The following is a 19,263-nucleotide window of genomic DNA, read 5'->3' as shown; positions in this document are numbered from 1 at the left end:
ACAAGTCACTCCTCGGAAGCAGTGTGCGGGGAGACGGTTGAGATATCCGGATGTCCCTCTCCTCGACATGGGGCTAACGAACTTTTATGAAGCCACCTTGCACCGGTCTCAAAAAATTCTCATCTAAACAGCTCTGCTGAAAAAAGGAGAATGCATGCGTGGGTATTACTATTACAACGGCCTGTTGAGCCACAACTCCCAGCTCCAACGCCATGCCGCTCACATGGCCACCGAGCTAATATTGCTATGTCTTGTCCCATCATCCGAACCACTATGAGCCAAGGGGTACTCATCATCCTCATCAAAGTTTGGCGCCATGTTCCTCTCACGCTCTCCCCTGCTATTGCGTGTACTTCGCGATGTAATGACCGTCTCCACTTGGATAACCCCGTTTAGTCTCCCATGAGGACTGACAACTTTTGTAACTCCAAGATCCCCAAGTTCTTCTGACGAGGAATCCTCGGCTTTGGTTTTGTTGATGGTGTGCATGGGGTAGGACTTTGTCTGGTGGTTGTCTTCTGGATCCTCGTGTGAGATTGTTCTATGGTTCGACGTAGATGGTAGATGGGTATCCGAGTTTTCGCCTCTCGCGAGTTTCGTAATCAGGTCTGCCATTGTCATTTGAATGTTCAGCTTCACCATGTATGTGACCGGGTGAAATTGTATATAGACGATTTGGTTGGGCAGCGACATAAGACCAATAAGCAACGCCTGATGAGTTCACTTAGCTCGGGACAACACAAAGAACCGCAGAGCCGTCTGTAACCTTGACCGAAACTTACGTCCATGAGGATAGATACCACCATCAACCTGGCGTTGAAAGCAACCAAAGGGGCGTATTTGGTTAAGCCATGTCTCAATACAAGTCGTCGCTTGACGGTCCGGAGGAAGTAGTAATTGAGGCCTGCATCGACTAACAAGATGAGTACTTTGGAAATTCGATCCCAAATTTCATTTATCTTGACGTATCTGTTAGTCTTCTTGTTAGCTTCGACATGCAGAGGTAGATGGACGGTTCGCAAGTGGCTGCCCTTACAACTCGCTCGCTGGTGGTACAATGTGAGAGGGGATCCATATGCAGAAGACGGCAATATTGATGCATGTAATGACGAAAGCCGTGCCCCATTTCAGCCTTGTCACAGTGTCTTGGTGCTCTGCAATGATGGCAATTCGATTGACAATGATTTGCATCAGTAGCTGGATTTCAAACGTCCAGAGGAGCAGCATGAAGAACAAGACGGGAATTCTGCAGCAAAGGTGAGAATCAAGTATCAGTAGACCGTAGATTGAGCATCAGGATAACGCATGGTAGACAAACGTTGGCGACAGAAGCCCATCAAGAAATACCCATGCGATGATACCGATGGCGAGGTTGGCAATAATCTCGCCCCAGATCATGTAGACATAGGCGCTCTTCCACGGTCGCCTGTTTCTCCTGGTGTGCTGAATTGCCTTCCACACAGTCAAGAATCCAAAGCCAAGCGTGAAGCCAGCAGCCAGCGACGCCACTTGAATGTCTTGTTTGGTTGCCATCTTCCACGCATTGGTGGAAGTTGTGATGATTCGACAATGGTCCGGTGGCCAGTGCAAGTTTCCAGGCGGACAAAGATGGAGATTTACTCCTATTTATTTCTCAGATCCCCGCCGCCGCGCTTAGAGAGCGCCCCAGTGCTTTCAGTTATTACATCTACCGTTGCATATTCTAGCACCGGCACTTGGCGCAAAGTGCGGAGCTGGTTAGCCTTTCCCCTTCAAGCCATCAATGAGACTTGGGGCTGGGTATTTGATTTGGGACGATCTGGGGTCTTCTTCCAAAAAAGCGTTAGACTATGAATTGGATGCTCCTGACAGAGCAGAGCAACAAGACGGTTTGACGTCCCGGTTGCATTCATACTGTGACTTGGGTGGAGAGCCGGTGGCCGCCACACAAAGCAAGCGTGACATTGGAGCAACCGTACAGCATCTAGCCTACGGCTTTCGTGGCTAGCCTATGAGCATCAAAGTGGAGGAGAAAGTAAGCGCCCAGAGAGCAAGGGGAACTAGGAACGGCATATTCCATTGTCTACAGTCCTCAGCCACGCCGTGCCAAATCAGACGTGCCCCTTTTTTCGTGACAGGGTTCAAATATCTCAGGGTACAGTATTTTTTAGTCGTAGAAAGTACAGCGGAGAGCTTTTGCCCAAGCTTATGCCAGTTTTGGAAACCATTGTGGCGACAGTCATTCCTTTCATAGTGTATTGGCGCGACGCCTTTGAAGGATTGGACGACAGCCAGAATATTGACTTCCTAAACGCATACAAATCGAAAATCAGCTTTATCACGCCAATTTTTGAAGCCGAAAGTGGTCCCAGACAACGCAAAAGTCGGCAAATAGCGACACCCGTGGAACGCATATCGAAGTTCCCAGCTTCTGCAAACCCTCCCAGGCTCCTTAGTATTCTCACTCGTCCAAGAAAACCGTTGTGTCGGAAGCATTTGGCTGGCCTTTTTCCATGCTGCGGTACCTTGAGTATTGCGTGTAACGGAGACCCAATCACTGCAGGGCCCAAGCAATAAACCATACATGAAATTGGTGGCGAAACTTGCGAAGTTCATAGGCGATGTTACATACACTCTGTGGGACTGATGTATTTAGCCGCCATAATTCTCGCCAAATGTGGAAATTGGGTTACATACAAGGCTCTTGGGTTTTAAGACCATTCGCTACGTGAGAATCCGGCTCAGGGGTTTCTGTCGACATAAATGGCTTCTATGCTTGCTTGGGCACATCATGGCATGCTTTCACAACAGCCACAGCAATTGTGAGTTTCACGCGATCACATCTGTCGTAGCCGAAACCAGCTGCTTAACTTTCGTTGAACCCCAATGTATTGATCCCTTATTAATCAAGTATTGCGAGAGAAATCATTTTACTCATACGACGTCAGTTTATTTCAAATAAAATGAGGATTGCTAAGGAAGCGAGCGTTTGGGTAATATCCCAAACTTTGACATTGAAATGTAATACCCATCAACAGTGTGACGAGAGTTCAGTAGAGGGCTCAATAAGACGTGGCTCAATTCATCTGATAACAGTCTTATATCAAACGACCTTACTTGGTTTCTTCCAAGGCCATCTGAGCAGAAGACCCATTTATACAAAGCAGCGGTGAGCCCTCGAGCCCCGAGGTCTCGTGATCGTAGCCCTTGTGTAACATCTGTGTGGCAAACAGCAAGTGTTGTTGGCGAGAGCTCTACCTTTTTTTTTCCAAATTTTGAATTTTCACTGAAGCCTCTCTTGACTATTAAGACGGCCCTTTACACCCAAAATACGTTGGGTACTAACCACGACGCGGATTGTCCTACGTAATGGCCGATGGACTGTTCGAGATGCACCACCACCTTCCCTCCTCGGCTTCGACTTTTTATAGGTTTACGGGAGGGCTTGAACTTGATGCCGAGGTAGCTAGAAGTGACCGTCAGTAAGATAGCTTGCCCGCGTGTCGAACTTTCTCCATCGTAGCCTCTTGAGATAACTCAAACGAGGACGTCATGAAACTGCCGGCTTGCTTTCGGACTAGCTGTCACGGAGAAGAAGGGATAGTTCGAAGAGAAAGTAGCACGCCTAATCCTTGTTTTTGTTCTAGAAAGAAGTGATGGCATGAAGCTGCTGAATCTACTTGGCTACGTGTTCCCATCTAACAAAGGGGGGACCAAGGGACCGCACTAAGCAAGCCCTGGTGACGGGGTTCCTGATAACTTTGGCAACAACGGCTATTGAGGCCCATGAAATCCAAGAAATGGAGGAATAAGCATCCATTAGTCTCACTAGTCTTGTTCGGGCCGCAATTATGGTGGAGTGTTGAAGTCGGCGTCTCGATATTGCCAATTGTTGGAAATACAACAGTAATTTACACGGCTGAAAAAGTGGTTATTGGGGAGGCTTTTAGAGGCCTCGACTGAACAAATTTGATGATGTAGAAGATGGATCGAAAACTCTGTTAAACACACTGAAAACCCCGGGAATTGACCCTTTTATACCCTGTTGGAGCCCCCGAAGACCCCTGCTGTGGCTCTCAGCCCTAGGAAAAGCAACCATCATGACCAACAGCTCTGAATATCACCTTTTTCGCCCAGCAATACTACTACTATTGCATACTCTTATCAAAATCGCCTTGAAGGTTTTAATTTGACCGTTAGAATTCAATAATTAGTCGTTGCCATGATCTTGTTCTTTCTTCAGTGAAAGAGAGCTGCTTCACTTGTGTCAACCCAGTAACTAACCCTCACCGTCACAGGGCAAAGAGCAAAACGAGACGGCCGTATATCTGAGCCCATGACAGAATCTAGACGTCAGAAGATGTCTATGGCTTCAAAAGAAATTTAAAACAACATGGATACAAGTACTAGACGGATACCTGCAACATTATTTTCCACGGTAGCAGCCACGATCCGCAAAATAGTACCACGTGCTAGCATCGTAAATTAAGACGCATGCAAAGCATACAGGGGGACACGAAAAGGAAATGTATTACTCTAAACCACTCTGCACAAATACAAATGTATAATTCGTATAGCTTAGATTCGCTCAATCAGTCTAGTCAGTCAAATCACCCACTCTTTGATATAAGCCTTGGAACTTGCAATCTAGGCTACATCCACAAAGATGTAGGGCTACGATAATTGCACAGTGGTTGGTTCAGCACTATCCAAGAAACAAAAATAAGTCCATTGCTGCAAGGCATGTTCCCGTCAATGTCAGTACGCAGACCAATAAGCACCAACGGCCTGAGAATGGCGGTGTTGAAGCCACGAGGGCCCGGCCATACCGTTTCCTCTACTTTGGACAAACAACAAAGAACGGTGATGGCCTGTCAGGTTCGCTCATCAGAGGCAGCGGCATCAGCCTACTACCATGCTGCAAGTCTCAAAAGCTTCCCGCGGCATCTTAGTAGTCATCTCCCGTCGACCCGTAAAAGTGCTCCCCTCGCTCCAACACTTCAATCTCGTCGCCGACGGCAACATACAGCCCTGCATTCTGCTCCTGGGCTTCGTCCAAGCTGCGGTCCTCGGGTACACAGTGCATGCCCATGTATCCCATGGCGGCATTGTTTCCGGTTTCGACGGTGCGGTGCCGAATCAGCGTCGTGCTTGGTTGCGGCCTGCCCTTTTTCTTGTCCGCGGCGGGCTTATCGGCATCGAAGACGCCCTTGTCTGGATCGACGTTGGGCATTGTGCACCTCGACGTGCGACATACGACGCACAGCACGGCATCGACACGCGCGCGCCGGGGCGCACCAGGGGTGTCATTCTTGCGCACGATGCGATAGCGCTTCCAGGTTTCCTCGTCGTAGGCCGGCGCCCCCGTTATCCACACGTTGGCTCGGAACCGCAGCGCGTTGAGAGGCTGGTTCTCCTTGGGAAGCAGCTGGGCAAAGTCGTGGACCGACGACAGGCTGGCAACGTTGACGGGCTGTTGATCGGTGTAGCCGTGGACCGAGGGAGATCCAATGTACTTCAGGGGCGCGAGGTTCTGCGTCGTGCGGACCAGCGCGTCAGGTGTGCACTTGAAGAGCGTAAACGGGGTCGGGTCTGAAATCTTGAGGAACCTCTTCAGCTTTGGAAGTGCTGCCGCAACAGAGGGCACGGCTCCCATATCAATGCCTTGTGCCGTGCGGCCGTGTATCACAAAGGGTCTCAAAGGCGTCTTCTCCACATCATGCGTCGGCAGATGGGACTCTGTGAGGTTCAGCGGAGCAATGAACGAGACCTCGGGTGCTATTGCCGGATTCCACGTGTAGAGAAGCGACTCGAACCAGGTCAGCCAGGTCGGACGCTCGGGGTCGGGAAACCGGACAACCACACATCCCCCAGAGCGTACCAGCACATGGCTGGGATCACTGGCCGGGTGTGGCAGCCAGAGCTCGGTTTTGACGAGAGACATGGCCGGCTTGGTGCGCTGGCTTATGAAGCGCCAGAACCTTTTCCTGGCGCCAGTGTCCAGATCTGGCTCAACCGCCTCGGCAGCTATTGCGAAGCATCGGTCATACATGAATCCAGACTTGGTGAGCAAGGCGCGGTCCACCTCGATCGGCGCAAAGGACTTGACGGGATGGATGTAGATTGCCTTGATGCGGATGGGACGGCTGGTGCTGCCTCCTGGTGGCAGGTCATACTGGGCATCATACTGGTCGCGCATATTGCTTTGGTCCGGCGAGACGCCGACACGTCGGAGTTGTCGCAACTCCCGTCGAACGGCATGGTTGCGCCCTGTGCATAACACACCGGCGGCCGCGGAACTGAGGAGAACGAGCAGTACGGCTAAGCCGCGAAAAATGGCCGACGGTGTCAGGACAGCCCGCAGGTTCTGCAAAATATCAAGTAGCATGATACCAGGCGGTGCGCCTCGTACAAGACGACGGTTGTTGGTGGTCGTGAGGAGGAGATGTTGTCGCGACAATATTACGTGAGCGGCCACAAGGAAAATTCGCTGTGCAACTTGACTGAGAATTCCCGAACCGTCCCCGGATCCATAATATTTGACATAATCGTGGGCCGAGATCGGTCAATCGCGTCAAGAAGGCGCCTTTCGGTAGTTGGTCGTGTTGGCGGCAAGCTCATACGAAACCAAGGCAATTTTCACGTTGACAGCTGAGGGTAGCCGATTCTCACATTCAGCGTTGGCGGCACATTATTCTTTCAGGTTTGGGCTACTTGACTAGTTATCATAGTTATCACGCCGTGTGGCGGCAAGGGTTCTCCGCTCCAGGCGACTGGAAATCGGCAATACAGCCAGATGGAGCGGCTTTAGCGGAGGCTCTGTCGAGGTGATACATATGTACACACCAGACATGTGCAGTCTATCCCTTCTGACTCCGCTAGAGGGGCCACGTAACAATTTAGCTTATATAGCGCATGGGCAGTAGACGGTGTTGTGGGCAATGTACATCACTTTGTTGAAATACAATGTATTTATCCATTGTATGTTATGACAATACTGGACTCCAATCGCACGACCTTCACCATGAGAGTGATGGCGATTGATTTGGCCGTTGCGTAACGAAGCTTGCCCTCGTCGGGTACGAGAGCTCGATCGACAACGAAGACGGCAAAATGCCCAAGATTGACAAAACTCGTCCCTTGGCGCTGCGGAATGATGATGACGAGACGCGAAACGGCCATGCAAGGTCCAGGAGGCCTGCTGGTGCCGCGAGGCCAATCAGCATCAGAAGACTCGGAGCGTCCCCTCGTCAAGCATCTGAACGTCTGTCTCTCCGTTCTTGTTTTCGCGGCACGTGGCGCGCGACTACATCCGAACGAAGCCTGAGACTTGTCTTTCCTCCTTCTGGCATCGTAAGCTGCCGGCCGTTGACGTCTCCGGGGCATCCGCGTGGGCATATTCGATGGAATGTTCTGGGCACACCAGTAGAAACATGGTTGCGACCTTGCCGAGAAGCTGCAGAGGGATGTCAACAACGAGGTTGCAGTCCAATCTGCAGGACACGCCCTTTGAACCTGGTTCGCGCCAGCAGGACACAATCACCTCCGTTACGCACAAGCCCTGCGGTATTGCCAAGGATGTATGCTGCATGGCGAGTTTCTGCAAGAGCCATGATGTCGACCTCTTGTATGGGCAGTCGACCGGTCGGTCGGTTGTGACTCCAAGGCGGATGAATCCTCGGCACCGCCCATGGCGACAGTGGAATTGCCAACTTGACTCCATGTCTGATTCTGCCAAATATAGCCTGCTTGGTATGTCAGGCCCCTGGTCAATTACGGTGCTTTGAGAACTTTTATGACGAGTTCAAGACAGATTGTATCAAGGCTCAATCGCTGTTTCAGGAACAGCGTGGGATTTTGCGACAAATTGTCTCGATAGCAAGGCTTGCCTCGCGCACGCGGAATATTCGAAACCTTGGGTGCATACGGCAAGCAGGTGGCAATTTTGGGCGTTGCAAAGCAGTTCATGCACAGCTACAACAGACATGCCACACAGACACGTTGTCTTCGTCTCCCCATCACCCCAGCGTGGTGATGGCCACGGCGACCTCTGGAGTAATGAGCATGAGACAAACGATGCTCGAGTATGAGATCATGAACTGACCTCGCCGCCGTCAGAACGTGCATGTTTCACCCAATTCGGGAGAAACAAAACGTGCCGTGAGTACGCACAGCAAGCTCTTCATTTCTAAAGGCTGCAGAGAGGTCGCGCCCCTCGGTCTTGGTTGCGCGGGCGAGACGCAAGGGTTTCTGCCAAGGAGGCCAAGTCTGGGTCTTTGCATTCTAGGCACCAGCCGTTGAGCATCAAGTTTTGAACCACGGTGCAGAAGAAGAATCACCGACCCAAGGCCCTCGAGTTGACTGTGGCGAGAGCACGGAACAAATGTCTCCTCGGCATCTCAGTTCCGCAAAGCCAGGAGGCGGCTTCTTGTTGGCGATGATGCCGACAAGGCCGCATCTTTCGGTCCTCACGCGCGTCGAGCTCCATGTAATGCTGGAGCAGTCGTTAGCTCCGAATAACTCGCTGTGGAATGAGGTGACTGACTTCCTTGAGAAGCTCACCATGGTTTCATAGGAACCAGGCGTCGACTATGAATTATCTGCCAACTTTTTCAGAAACACGGATTAGGACATGATTGGCCTGCCACATGCCGAGTTACGGACGGCCCTCAATACCGAGTCACAAAGAACCGCTGCGGTTACGATGTGGATAACTGCACTCGGTTAGAGAGCGCAAAGCACAAGATGAGAACGGGCGTCAAAGTTGCCCATGTTTTGCATCATGCATCGAGCCAAAATGCTGCACTTCGGCCCATGGATCCGAGTGCAGGGTCGGGTTGGAGCAGCAGACGAATGCGTGTAATACGTCTCCTTTGCGGGTACGCATTCCTGCGAGAGAGACGGGACGGGCGGGCATACTAGACATGCATAGCTTCTGGAGCATGCAACGAGGCGACTTTGGGTTCAGAGAAGCGGTCTGTCTTGCCCAGGGAGACGAAAAGACAAGACCACGCGGTAAATAGCGGGAACCTTGCCCTGCGCTAATATTAATCAGAGCACAAGGAGCGGCGGGAGTAGTACTTTTCTCCCACCTCTTGTCATCTAGCAAGGCGAGGGCCGAACTGAGTTTGGGGGTGAAACACTGGCCAACCGTCATGTGAACGAGCCAGGAGAATTAGAATTGTTTTGCAATGGCACGAGCCTCAAAACCGGCAGGACCACCCCCCTATTATTAGCAACGCGGCATGCAGCATGTCGTGGTGTGGTAGCACTGCTTCGGCATGTAGTAGCCAAATGCCGGTGGCTGCCTGCGGAATACTACGCTTCACAGCGGACGCGGCACGAACACAAGAGGAATCCGACTGACGGGGCGGACAAGGGAGGCGGTTGAGATGATGGAGAAGGTTGCAGCGATCCAAAACGGCGCATTTCGAGAAGATTGCCCGTCGTGACTAGCATCGTAACACGGGTCAGCCAGAGCATACTGCGTCGACGGACAAGCAACAAAGGCGGTTGAGCCGAGAAGACGTTGGCACTCTGGATACGAGAGGTCTCTTTACGTATCGTGAGTTTTTATATGCCTAGTTTTAACGCATGCCGGCGAAGGAAGGCGGCCGAACTGCACGAGCATTGGAGTGGCAGTGCCGACGAAAGGCTCGCACGGGAATACAATCTCAACGGGCGCTCGACTACGCATCGCGGCAGGCAAACCGGGGCAATGTGACTTGTTACATGTCTCACGTACCAAAGGACTTGAGAATGATTGTTCATGTTCATGTTCGAATCGGATGGCGGAAATGACTGCACCACGTCGGCGTATAGGTCGGGCGGAGAAGATGCGCAAGACAACAGCATTTTGAGATGTTGCAGGATACTTTCTAGTACTCCGTACGAGTACAAACAATTTTGTAAGTTGTATTTGACAAACAGGCCCATGGCGACGCAGATTCCTTCCCTGATACGGCGAGCCGCCATCCATTCTAGATTGCATCTTGTTTTTATCCTCGTCAAATGACATGACTTGTCACACTCGGCCGGCATAATGTAAGCAAGCCCAGCGTTCAGACGAAGCAAGCATAAGCCAAACCCAAGCCATTGTCGTCTATACCCGTTTACAAACGTAGAGCCATTATCAGCACGGCTCGGTATCCCACCATGTATTTTGCCCCTTCTGCCCGCAACAAGTAATTGGATAGATCTCAATTGACAGTCACTATAGACACACTACACTACTTTCATTCAGTTTCAGTGCCGTGTTGTCCTGGGCAATCGGCGCATCGCACATGTGAGGATTCTCAATACTCTTGCGCCGCGCAGCAATCGCGGCTGAAAAGTGCGGTTACACGGGCAAAAATGCTTCCAGATTCACTTTCCAACCAGACCCGAGCATCAGTTTGCCCAATCACCACCGTCGCACAACGGCCGAGATTTGCATTTCCCGGGCACGCAGAGTCGCACACTTTGGCACACAAGGCTCTGCTCTCTTGTGTCAAGTTGCACCATCAGTCGAGCCCAAATGCGTTTGGTGTGTGTTTGCCGCAGTGGCTCGCTGCTGTGCCATGAGACTTGCCGGGTTGCCGCTGACATCTGGGACCTTGCAAGACATTCTGTTACACCACCTCGGCAGGTAACACAGATGCATCGCGGGAATGCACCCCGTGCATACACGGCAGCTCTGATTGGCACCTCTCTGCAGCAAAGGGGCCCCGTAGGCATTGTTGTCGCATCGTCGCCGCGCAGAGCGGCTGACGGCGGATGGAAGTGTCACGGGGGGGCGACGCAGATACAAATTGATATTACAATGAAACATTGAACAGCAAGACGTCGAGTCTGGTGGGAAAAACCCGGTCCCTCCATTCGGAGGGTGCTGGCCATGACGCGCTTCCCGCGCTTGCAGAAATATCGGTCAATCGTTTCCTTGCATTAGTCAACGATCCTTCCAACTCTGTCTGCGGATTGCTTCGTTACACAGCCCAAGAATGGGGAGAGTCTAGAATATGACCGCCTGTTCCTGCGCAGTGGGTAACTCTTGCACAACGTCGGGTCATGAGCTCATCCGTCGTTGACCGACTTTTCCCTGCAAGCTCTTCGGGTCCTTGTGCCAAACTGCCAACACGGTCTTCCCGCGGGGTCAATTATAGGTCTACGGTTGTAGTGTTCAAACTGACAAGTCCACATGGGACGCAATTTATATCCCCCGGCCTGGGTTTGTGTAGCATCCTGAGGTATTTGCAAGTCTCCAGGGGGCGTCAGACCTGCATACCTGTCGAGGTCATGCTGGAGACGGTCTGTATTCAACAGCTGCAAGTCATTGATGACCCAGAGACTTGCACCAGACCTTTTGGGACGAGCGTAAAGGCGTGGCTGTTAGTCATGAACCCGCCTCGATGACAGTCAGACACGCGGCCAGAAAAGGAGACTCTGGGACAACCCCATTCCAAGTCTCAGCCTTGCTACAAGAAGAACAAAAATGGTCAGACTCGGCCCTCTCGGAAGCAACGGCGGAAGCTGGCACAAAGCTGAAAGGCCGGCCCATGGGCACAACAACGGCTGTCTTGGCCCATGATCAAGAAAGACGTGCTGCCGCGGAGATCCGCGTCATCTTTGAAAGGCTAATTGTATCCTGTCACCAACTCCAACACGGCTGACGGGTCGCTCCCCCGTCACGAGGCTCGTTTCCACCAACGGGCCGCGGGGTGGATGAAGCCAAAAGGCAGATTATGCCGGCATCTGCCACATGCCATGCCAGCTTTGAGACATTGGTGTCGTCGCAACTGAGGTTGAGCGCACTCGTCTTGGCCGCAGGGTGGGCGGTTCATTATCTCTGCAGCTTCTCGCGACATGATGGCCAAACACTGTTTTAGTAGCACGAGCAAGCAGGGTTCAAACCTCGCGTCCCATTGCGTCATTTGCTTCAGCTCGCAGCATCAGATGTGGCGCAGGGTTCTCGGTGACGGGGACGCGTCGAATCATGGCGAGAGCCGTTCGATTGGGTACGAGATGAGGCAGGGCGGCCAGGTGACGGAGCGGCCGTGGTATTAGCCTTTGACTGTGCAGTCTCTCGTGTCGGGTGCTTTGCTGGCCCGTCATGACTCCGAGTCTCTGATGAGGCTGATGTGCTAATGGACGGCCCGCTACGGGGTACGACAACGGGAGCAAATCGAAGACAATGGTCATGCCCGAGAAATGACAAGGGGGCGCCAGCACGATGGATATGGCCCCGCTGGTAGAAGCAAACGGATTTGCTCGTCGACGAGGTTCATCCCCATCCGATGCTGAGTTGTCAACGGGGACCCCGGTCTGGCCAGCAGATGGATGATGGTGGTGATTCGACCAAGGCAGAAAACCGAGTCAGCAAAATGCCAGCCTCGGCAGCCCATGAGTGAGTGGGAATGGAACAGGCAAAAAACGGGCTGCATGCGTTGCCTAGGTAGGTAGGTAGGTAGGTTGCTGTTGCTGTTGCTGCTCGAGTCGAAAGGCAAAGCGATGGAAGCCGACGACGATGCCAGCAAGAAAGCACCGAGAGACTGTCATTCTTACCAACCCGGCAACGCACGCACATGAGGGCTTCTGCATACCCCGTCTGTGCGCGCGATACTAATCTCACACATGCGCATGATTTGTCTTCGCCAATCTACAGTACGGAGCCCGCGCCACGGCAGTCAAACACCACACACGCGCTCCTCGGTCCCGGCATCGTGGTTTGTCGCCTTCGGCCAACTGCAACGACGCGAGGTTGGGAGACAACGTGCTCCGAGTGACACAGACATGTTCCCTTTCTAGTCCCCTGATCCGAATGTAGAAGCCCTCACGCACCGCATGGAACCCAAGGTTCCGGCGAGCATCTCCCAGTCTCCCCCGGATCTGGTTCGCAACGCAAGCCACATTGGGCACGCGGTGTCGTCGAGAGATGCGTCCCTGCCCAAAGCTCTCTTCTCCCGTGTGCATGATTGGTCATGGCCATCTGCACGTCGCTGCACTAGGCGGTGCCGGGCTCTGCAGGTGAATAGAATCCGGTAAAGGGCGCGCCGTGGATTCGTCGACGAGTGCCAACCGTTCGTCGACATCAGGCCAGACGTGGCAAAACATGCGTTGTTCCATCCATCACCAGACTTGCTTTTGTGGCCCGTTGGCATATTGCGAGAGCCTGTTTATACACGAGGTGTCTTGTCTTTGACCCACCGCCATTCCTACAACGGTTGTCTATCCAGACCCCCATGGCTAGTGTAAAAGAGTCTAATGCGTGTAGTGTGAGTCTGTGTGTGTGTGAGAGAGATTCCGGGACGTAAAGGCAAAGGCAGCTGTTTTCTGTGTGGCGTCGTGGACCGCATAGCCTTTGCAGCATCCAAAGTATATAACCCTACTACTAGCAGGATCGGGGCCTTGCTTTTTTTTTTTTTTTTTTTTTTTTTTTTTTTTTTTTAATATTTTCATCGGCCCGGTTTCCGACCCACCCTTTCTTCATTGCTGAGCCCGTTGAGCAGCTTTGCCTGGGACATGGGCCGTGGTTTTGTTTGTCTTGACGTTGGACAAAGAGGCGCCACTTGTCCCAGCATCGGCTTTGCCGGCAGAGCGGGAGAAACTCGTCGGAGTGAGTCTATGACTACTGAGACAATTATTTTACTTGCTGCGTCCTGATGCTTCGGAACCGATCCAGGCCTCATTCCGTCTGCTGGGGCCGTTCCATAACCATCGAGCCCCCGCGAACACTCCAGCTTCGTGCCATATCCAGCAGCCGCTTCCCCATCTATCCAGAGGCGGGGTGCCGACAAAGAATGTGGGCGTATATGAGGTCAACCTGTGGGCCCTTGCTTGACGTATCTGACTTTTCGTGGCGTGGCATCATGTATCTGCCAGCATCAGAATAGAGTGTCTGTCACCCTTACAGTACCCAGAAGTTTGTCCGGCCTCCAAGTTTTATATCCTCGGGCCCCTTGCTTGTACCTTTTTTATCCATTTTTTTTTCTCCCTCTCTGCTGCAAGGGAAAAAGAAAAAAAAAAACTCACATCATTTTCACTCCCGCTACCTAAGCGGGCTCATGTGGGTTTTGATTTAGCCCAACGTACCTCTCACAAGGATGGTGCCCTAGTATCAGAAGCTCCCGATAATCTTCTGGGAGGTTTCACGTAGAATTCAGGCCAATATTGGTCACAGGAAGTTGGCCGAGACTATCGACGGGCTACATCGGAAGCACGAGGCTCTTGCAGACGCACTGCATGTGACTCAAAACGTTGCTGGCGTCGGCATGGCCAACTCCATAGGACTTGGTGGAAGTAGAACAGACAGGTCAACTTCAACCCACTCCGTAAAGTGTGAATGTGATCGAACCATTCATGGGGCTTCCCACTTTCTCTTAGGGCGGAATATCTCTTGCCAGGTGTGGAACTGGGGGTGTGTGACTGTGCAACAATGGAGCCTTGTATGGCAGGCGACCCTGAGCCAGAATCTACCGGATACATCGCACAAAGTCAGCTAACTTTTAGATTTTATACCAGACATTTATGGACCGGAGGGGTGTAGGCGGATGACAGCCAGTATCGTAGCCCCGGGGGGGTGGTATTTGAAATGCCTTTGTCAAGATGCCAGATCTGCATGGGCTTCTATATTTATACATGAGTAGAGAAGCACCCTGTTTACAACTACTGGTGCAGACCAACGTAGCTAGCCGGCAAAGCTACACAGTTCGCTTTCTATTGTCGTCCTTGTCATCCCATTACTATTTCATGTGTGCTTGTACGCCAAGCACGCAGCCACGTTGTCCGCAATTCAACCAAGGGCCATCTACTTTCATAGTCAGGATATGTATACGACAAAGACGCAGCATGGCTATAGCCGCGTGCCGTCAAGCTGCGGCCAGCAGCAAAATAGCCGTCAGGGAAACCCTCAACCACAGCATTTCCCGCGGATCTCACAGCCGGTTGAACTGATACAAGACTCTTACGACTGTGTCGTCATCGGGTCCGGGTACGGGGGTGGGATCGCGGCTTCACGGATGGCCCGCACGGGACAATCCGTCTGCGTTCTGGAAAGAGGGGAGGAGAGGTGGCCCGGTGAGTATCCGGTGTGTCTCAAACAAGTATTTGACGAATTCCACACCACTGGGGATTCGATAGTCCGGCCCTTTGGTCGTGGAAAGCCAACTGGCATGTATCATGTAGTGGCGGGCCAAGGCCAGAGTGCCTTGGTGTGTAACGGTATGATAGCAGCCTTCTGCAACATTGAATAGAGCTTTCTAACAGCAGCGCCATTCTAGGTCTAGGGGGTACCAGTCTGATTAATGCAAATGTGTTTCTCGAGGCGGACGAGCGCACGCTGTCCATGGACACTTGGCCACGGGAAATCCGAGAGAACCCAGGCTGCTTGAAAGAATGTTGGTCTAGTCAATATGTTGTGATTGATGAACAATACGGCGGCGCTAATCCAATGACTTTAGACTATCAGAAAGTCAGAGACGTGCTTGAGCCGACGCCCTACCCCGACGACTGGCCGAAGCTAAAGAAGATGGAACTCTTCAAGCGCCAAGCTCAACTGATGGGCTTGGGCAGCAGATACTACAAAGTTCCACAAACCACACGTTTCCGGCCGGGAATAAATAGTTGCGGGGTGGACATGCTGCCGTCGACCCTGACTGGACAAGATACAACAGGGGTCAACGATAATTCCAAGACGACAACACTGGTGACGTATCTTGCAGACGCGTGGAACTGGGGAGCCCAAATGTTTTGCCAATGCCAAGTCAGATATATCGAAAAAGTCACCGACGACCGTGGCGGCTACATTGTTTACTTTGCCTGGCACGGCCACAAGCGCGGCAGGTTCAAGGATCGACTCCACGAAGACTTGCTGTGGGTGCATGCGAGAAAAGCCGTATTCTTGGGAGCCGGAAGTCTGGGAACCACCGAGATTCTCCTCAGGAGCAGAGAAATGGGCCTGTCCATGAGTGACTGTCTTGGACAAGGCATGAGCGGGAACGGGGATATGCTAACATTTGGGTACTTGGCCCCCCCCCCCAACGTCCCTTGTCGAATCCCATAATGTCAAATAGTCAACGCATGCTCACATGGTTCCAGGTACAACACTAATCGTCATGTCAATGCTATTGGCCGGCAACGTCCGAGCCACGACAGTCCGGTAGGACCAACAATCAACGCGACCATTGATATGCGTGGGCAAACCGGTAACCCGTTGGACGGATTTGTAATACAAGAAGGGGCTGTTCCACAGGCCCTCTCTCGGCTCATGCAAACCATTGTTGATGTGCAACCTTGTGGCGGCAAGCCGAGAAAGAGAATTGTACAGCGGACCAGAAAGGCACTTGCGAGATGGAAAAGCCGATTGCTCGGTCCGTACACCCGTGGCGGTGCTATACAAAACACGCAAATATTCTTGATCATGTCTCACGACGGTGAGTTGCTGCTTACCGTGGAATGTGGCCGGAGAGTGTATTGATAATCAACAATAGGCAGTCAAGCATCACTACGACTCGAAGACGACAAGCCGGTACTCGAGTTTGTCGGAGTCGGCCATAGTGATCGAGTCAAGCGGCTTCATGCCCTACTGGCAAAGGCAACAGAGTCGGTTGGGGGAAGAGTGATAGATAATCCTTTCCACGGTGTATTTGGCGATCAACACCAGATAACAGCTCATCCTCTTGGGTAAGTCGGCCCGATATAGCCATGTTGCACTTGCTAACGCGGACTTTTAGTGGCGCTCAGATGTCTCGAGATAATACCGGCGCTCGTGGGGTTACAAACCACGCTGGGGAAGTATTTGCCGGAAGTGCCACTTCTGAGACTCATTCTGGTCTTGTTGTCGTGGATGGCGCGGTTGTTCCAGGAGCACTATGTGTGAATCCAGCGGCAACAATTGCAGCTCTGGCCGAGCGAGCCGTTGAGTATTACACGCAGGCACATGGCCTGGTTATTAACAGAGAACCAAACGGCGTGCTTGACTTGTACGGCACACCAGCCCACCGCCCTCGACCAAGTCCATCGTATGAGTCTGGCCCCAAAAAATCAAACTCCATGTCAAGAGCAATGCAGACAGAGCTCACGCAATGCACGATCCGGCGCGTTGACCCGGTGCGATACGCTGCCCCTGATACTGTCGCGTTTACAGAGCTCATGAGCGGCTTTGTGCATAGCGGTCACAATTTGCGGCTACATGACAAGGACAGCCACAAATTATCGTCTCAGGCGGCAAGGAGCCGGAGCGAGACGGCACGGCTGCTCACAAGTAATGTCATGTATGCGGTACCATCGCCCGAATGCCCCAGCGAGAGCCGGTTGTACAAAGGTATTGTCAAAGGTACCTTCGTATGCCCTACTATCAAGGGTTCACCATTCATGATATCGCAAGGCAAAGTGGAGCTTCTTCGACAAGACAATGAACTGTCAGGGACAACCACGGTTATATATCAGTTTGAAATGATGGGCATTAACGGGCGACGTCTTGATTTTCACGGATACAAGAGAATTGACTCGTCTGCATCCATGGACATGAGAGAGTTGTGGAAGTCGACAACTACGCTATACGTTACTATCACCGAGGCTGAAAAAGAGAGCCTCACGTCAGGGGGGAGTCACAGACCAGGCGGCACGTTTCCAATTTCGCATAATTCTAGCCATTATAATCCTGTGATTGGGCCGGACAAAGCTACCAAAATGATTGCCGCAGGAATTTTGAAAATTCGATTGAGCGACTTTCGAAAGCAACTTTTCACACTGACACCAACGGGCAAGAATCTGCTGAAAAGAGCAGCAACCCTTGGCTGTTTTACAAACTACTTTTCTGGGAAACTTCTGCCTCACTTTTTCTTACCGTTTGCTCCACTGCGGTATGCCACCAGGTCGCACCCTGATTTCATTAACCCGACCACGCCGACCCGAACGTACACGGTTACCGCGAGCGACGGGGTACAAACAAAACTACACATGTGGGAGCCAGATCTCGACTTCGTTCCCGGCGATGAATTTGGAAGCCCGGTGCCGGTCAAAAATCTATTCATGATTCCCGGAGCAGCAGTCGACCATCAGATATATGCTTTGCCGACGATCCCTCTCAACGCAGTCAACTATTTCACCCGAGCCGGTTATCGGGTCTTTGTCACGGTGCACCGAATTGGTATCGTGGACAACCCTGAAGATAAGAAATGGACCACGTATGATGCCAGGCTCGACATCAAGGCATGCCTTGAACACATTCGAGCGTCTCAGAATACAGACAAGGTATATACAATTGCACATTGCATGGGGTCTGTCGCCTTTGCGTGCGGTTTACTAGACGGCACCATTCCCTCCGAGTGGATTCTTGGAATCACATGCAGCCAAGTATTCATGAACCCGATCTGGAGCAGGTCCAACAAGTTCAAGTCGTCCGTCAAGTTGGACAAGGCATACACCCGCCTGGCCGGCCACTGGTTCAACTGCAGAGCGTCGACCAAGCAAGGGGCTTTGCAGGGCGCAGTAAACCAGCTCCTGCGGTTTTTGCCAGATAAAAAGGGCGAGAAATGCAACAACGCGTCTTGCCACCGCATAAGCCTGCTGTTTGGTCGGTGCTGGAGTCACTACAACTTGAACGAGGCAACCCATCGACACATGGATCGCTTCTTCAACGGTGCAAACATGACGCTCATGCCGTTGCTGATGCGCATGGGCCGCTTTGGAGCCGTGTCAACAAATGGCCCGGCTTACGAGGATCTCACCAGCGCAGACAATGTAGAGCGCCTAAGGGGTATTCCGTTCTTCTTCTTCTCAGGAGGAGACAGCGACGTTCTCTCGCCCATGGCCACGCAGAAGACTTACGAGCGACTGTGCAACACGTTTGGTGTTTCGGCTGGTAGAGATGGCGGAGGGATACAGTACCGTAGGAAGGTTATACCGGGATATGGACATCTGGATGGCTGGATGGGACGTAACGCGTGGAGGGATGTATATCCTATGGTCCGCGAGGAGGTAGATCGCGTGGTTAGGGGTGAAGGGTATGAGTTCCGGGAGGCTGCTAATCCTTTCAGTGATGCTTATGGAGTTTTATGAAGCTGATGAACGGTAACTTGTGGACATGGGGAATTCGGGCGCATTTGAACGATTCGCTGCTTTGTTAGGGCCGGTCTGGGTTAGCAACAGATTGCCAATTCGAGCCTTTTATACAGAATTGATTACTCTCCGAATGCGCCAGCGCCGCTGAAAAGTTATTTTATTTCATTCTCGACACAAGAATTCTTAATAGAGAACATCTGAACTTGTAGAGATGTGAGAGGTAATTTCTTTTTTTATGGTTACTAA

The 19,263-nt window shown here is 52.0% G+C and overlaps 3 protein-coding genes across 3 annotated transcripts; 1 reads left to right on the top strand and 2 right to left on the bottom strand.

Moving 5' to 3' along the window:
• Positions 1 to 261: 261 nt before the first annotated feature.
• J3458_019487 (uncharacterized protein) lies at positions 262 to 1,269 on the bottom strand. Its single transcript, XM_066121522.1, has 3 exons — positions 1,037 to 1,269; positions 767 to 969; positions 262 to 711 (listed from the first exon to the last, which is right to left on the bottom strand). Exons 1-3 carry the CDS (start codon positions 1,225 to 1,227, stop codon positions 542 to 544), a joined length of 564 nt encoding a protein of 187 aa, XP_065973136.1. The 5' UTR covers positions 1,228 to 1,269; the 3' UTR covers positions 262 to 541.
• A 3,217-nt stretch (positions 1,270 to 4,486) lies between these two features.
• Positions 4,487 to 6,659, bottom strand: J3458_019486 (uncharacterized protein). The gene has a single exon (XM_007814964.2). The coding sequence runs from the start codon at positions 6,365 to 6,367 to the stop codon at positions 4,928 to 4,930; it is 1,440 nt and encodes a 479-aa protein (XP_007813155.2). The 5' UTR covers positions 6,368 to 6,659; the 3' UTR covers positions 4,487 to 4,927.
• An 8,313-nt stretch (positions 6,660 to 14,972) lies between these two features.
• On the top strand, positions 14,973 to 19,161 carry J3458_019485 (uncharacterized protein; the record flags this gene model as incomplete). Its single annotated transcript, XM_007814965.2, has 6 exons — positions 14,973 to 15,174; positions 15,234 to 15,350; positions 15,414 to 15,972; positions 16,051 to 16,385; positions 16,443 to 16,635; positions 16,686 to 19,161. The coding sequence occupies 6 exons, from the start codon at positions 14,973 to 14,975 to the stop codon at positions 19,012 to 19,014; spliced, it is 3,735 nt and encodes a 1,244-aa protein (XP_007813156.2). The 3' UTR covers positions 19,015 to 19,161.
• Positions 19,162 to 19,263: the final 102 nt, after the last annotated feature.

Source organism: Metarhizium acridum, assembly GCF_019434415.1.
Source record: "Metarhizium acridum strain ARSEF 324 chromosome Unknown scaffold_568, whole genome shotgun sequence".
In the NCBI taxonomy this organism is placed as follows: Eukaryota; Fungi; Ascomycota; class Sordariomycetes; order Hypocreales; family Clavicipitaceae; genus Metarhizium; species Metarhizium acridum.
The sequence above is the reverse complement of the archived record's forward strand: the minus strand, read 5'-3'. Positions and strand labels throughout refer to the sequence as shown.

Coding starts and splice junctions, on each gene's coding strand:
- J3458_019487 (XM_066121522.1), bottom strand. CDS start 1,227: ATGCTGCTCCTCTGGACGTTTGAAATCCAGCTACTGATGCAAATCATT. Junction 970..1,036: donor GTACCACCAGCGAGCGAGTT/GTAAGGGCAGCC, acceptor GAAGACTAACAG/ATACGTCAAGATAAATGAAA. Junction 712..766: donor GGACGTAAGTTTCGGTCAAG/GTTACAGACGGC, acceptor TGAACTCATCAG/GCGTTGCTTATTGGTCTTAT.
- J3458_019486 (XM_007814964.2), bottom strand. CDS start 6,367: ATGCTACTTGATATTTTGCAGAACCTGCGGGCTGTCCTGACACCGTCG.